Source organism: Mesoplodon densirostris, chromosome 17 (genome assembly GCF_025265405.1).
Source record: "Mesoplodon densirostris isolate mMesDen1 chromosome 17, mMesDen1 primary haplotype, whole genome shotgun sequence".
Taxonomy (NCBI): Eukaryota; Metazoa; Chordata; class Mammalia; order Artiodactyla; family Ziphiidae; genus Mesoplodon; species Mesoplodon densirostris.
Window position 1 is genome coordinate 33791170 of NC_082677.1, and position 3066 is coordinate 33794235.

Genomic DNA, 3066 nt, shown 5'->3' on the forward strand with positions numbered 1-3066 from the left:
GTGTGAACAAAGAACATTGTCTGCCATTTCTTTTTTTTTTTTTTTTTTGATCCATGGGTACTTTATTAGAGAAGAAATTAACCATTCATACTAGAGACTACAGAAGTAAAAATTAACTTAATCTTGCAATTCTAGAACAACCTCCACAATAAGGAATTCTCAAGTTTTCATAGAGTGAGGGGGAAAAAAAGGAGAGAGAGAAAATCATTTAGAACAGTGTTTCCCAAATTTAGCTACTTTCACAGACATATTCTTGGAAGTGGGGGATACAAGTTTTCTATGTAACGTTTAAAATTTTATGTTTTACTTTTGTTTATAATCTAAACAAACTAATACACTCTTGTTCAGGATTCCCTGGACAACCATCTTACATAACAGAGTGTTGCCATGTGATGGTAACATCTGCATTTATACCTCTGATCCCTGTGGCACAAAATGAAGACCAACCGTGCTTAACTTTTCAGTGGCGTCTCTCAGACTGGGTGCTCAGACCCTTCACAGAATTGTTGAATATTTCCTACGAGATCTATGAGTTGTCACAGTTCAGAACACTGGTTCACAACAGTGATTCTCAAAGTAGGAGGGGGGTAGGGATGGTGGCTAGGGAGACACCCTCTGAAAAAGCATATTCAAAATATCTATTGATTTTTTAATATGAATTCTATAAAGTCAAACTCAACAAAATAATCTTTGGACAGTAGCAGAAAACCAACTATAGATTCAACCCAGGGGGTCTGGGATATACTTAGTTGAGAAACACTGGTGTTGAGGTAGAGGAGCACCAGCATGTGGAGAACACATAGTAAGGAACACGTGTCAAAGCAAAGGAACATATTTTGTGTCAGTGAGTGAATCTTAAGCATGTCTTGATCTTTTGGAATCCAAAGGGCCAATCCACAAGAAACGCGAGACATCTATCGAACTTCTCAGACCTGTTGTTTTGGGCAAGTTGGTCCACTTTTTATACTAAGTTAAAAGAAAAAAAAAAAAGCTGTCCCCCCCCCTTATTTGCATTAACATATTTCAAAATTTTAAGTAAACAGTTGCTGTAGCTGTGTAAACGTAGCACCAGGTCCATCCACCAGGAAGTGCTGTCATTATCTGCAACGCTATCCAGCTCTCAAGGGGGATATCAGCCTGGAGTCTGCTCTATAATTATTGCAGAGCTCCAATTTGTTTTAGCCGTGTCAACAGCTCCCCTTTCTCATGCATATTTACTAGATCACTGCATCCACCTATGCACTCTTTACCGACGAAGACTCGAGGTACCGTTCTGGCTCCTGTGAGCTGTTGCAAATAATCTTGAATCTCGTTGGTGTCACTGTGGGCTGTGATATCGACAAATTCTAAAAGCCCTTGTTTGAAGGGAAATTGGCTGAGGAGCTCCTGGGCCCTTCTGCAGTAGGGGCAGGTGGGTTTGATGAGCACAACCACCTTCCCAGGCTGGATTTTCTGTTCACAAACGCTTGAGCCATACTGACAGGCTGCTATCTCCTGGGGAGGAAACCTCAATTGCAGGTAGTGCTAGGGAGTAAAGCCTGCCATTTCAGTAAACAAAGAATGTTGTGCCCATAGCTATCAGCCATTGCAACTGTGCACCTGGAGAGGGTTCAGAATGGAGACAGACAGAATATTGATCCTAGATAGTTAAAATGCACATCAAAGTAATGAATTCAGTAAACCCAGACTCTTGCATTTTCCTATATGTAGAAAAGTAGTAAAATCATTAAGTTGAGATGTCTGTTTTTGTGATTAGCAGTAATCATTTGATGTTTGACTACATTTTTTTTTTCAGCAAAAACTCCTATATGTCCTGGTTCCTCCCTTACCTCTTTGGAACAGTTCCTCAGAGCTATCTGAGAGGCTGTATCCTGGGTTACAGTCCTCAGTAAGGACTGAATAAAACATAATTCTCAACTTTTAGGTTATGAATTTTTTCAGCTGACACCTGGGTTTGTAAAGAGAAGCAAGTACAATCTATAATTTAGAAACATATAATTAACAGAAAAAATACATCAAATGTGCATATATACAAACACGATTTTCTTTATTAAAATAGTCATCCAAACTTACTTGCCGTTTTTTCTACAACCATTTATCTGTACAATTTATATTAACTTTTCTCATTTGAATCTCACCATGAAATAATGTACTAATGTCATTTTACAGCTTCATCTTGTCCCAGAACTTATACTAGAAGGTATATTAGTTATTACTTGGCCAGAGGAATCACTTTTAAGTTGATTTCATTTCCCTTATAGCTGTGACTCTTTCTATTCACTAGTATCACTAGGATATTCTAAAATTGTCAGTTACCCTCAACAGAATTCTGGTTTCTTTTAGTGGAGAATGCTATTAAAGAAAAAATCCACAAAGGAAGGTACACATGAGAGTTAACGAGAACCAAAAATAATGTTTCTACTACTATTGAGCCAATTTTAGCAACAGAACTTGAAAAAGTATTGTATTTATGGTTATGAGTTTTATTGATCTTTTCAATTTAACTTGTTATCATAGCCTGCTTTTTGCATAGTTTTTCCATTCACACTTGATTTGTCCTCTTGGGTAAGGTAGTTGCATTTTATTACAGCCTTCTGCCTTCAATGAAGTCAGAATTCTTATGTTAGGAACTTCAGCAGTAGTGCTTCACACATGCTTCATGAGTTAAATGTCAGCGTCATTCAACCATAGATAATAATTTTAGTATCACTGCAGACAATGCACAGGAAGGAATAGCAGATTCTCATTCCCCCAAAACATGCCATGTTGGTAGCTGTCTACTTCACTGATAAGAGCCTATACTATCAGTACAAAGCCAGCACAGTAGGTATCTTAAACATACAGAAGTTTCAAAATTCCTTGATATTGAAGGAAAAGACTTTCTTCATTTTGGAGTCTTGGAACTTAGTGCTTGCACATGAACCTGCCTTCTCCTCCGATTAGTTTTGTTCCTTGGTGAACAACACAGGATGGAAGTAGAAGATAGAGTGTGTGTGAATGTGGAGATATCTGTGTCTAGAATCTACCAAAGGATACCAGGGAGAGTATAGACATAAATCCTAACTG

At 37.9% G+C, this 3066-nt stretch overlaps 1 protein-coding gene across 1 annotated transcript; it reads right to left on the reverse strand.

Moving 5' to 3' along the window:
- Positions 1-1136: 1136 nt before the first annotated feature.
- On the reverse strand, positions 1137-1475 carry LOC132477678 (glutaredoxin-1-like). Its single transcript, XM_060080155.1, is given in 2 exon segments — positions 1137-1454; positions 1457-1475. Coding segments are annotated over 2 exon segments (318 nt in total). The 3' UTR covers positions 1137-1155.
- Positions 1476-3066: the final 1591 nt, after the last annotated feature.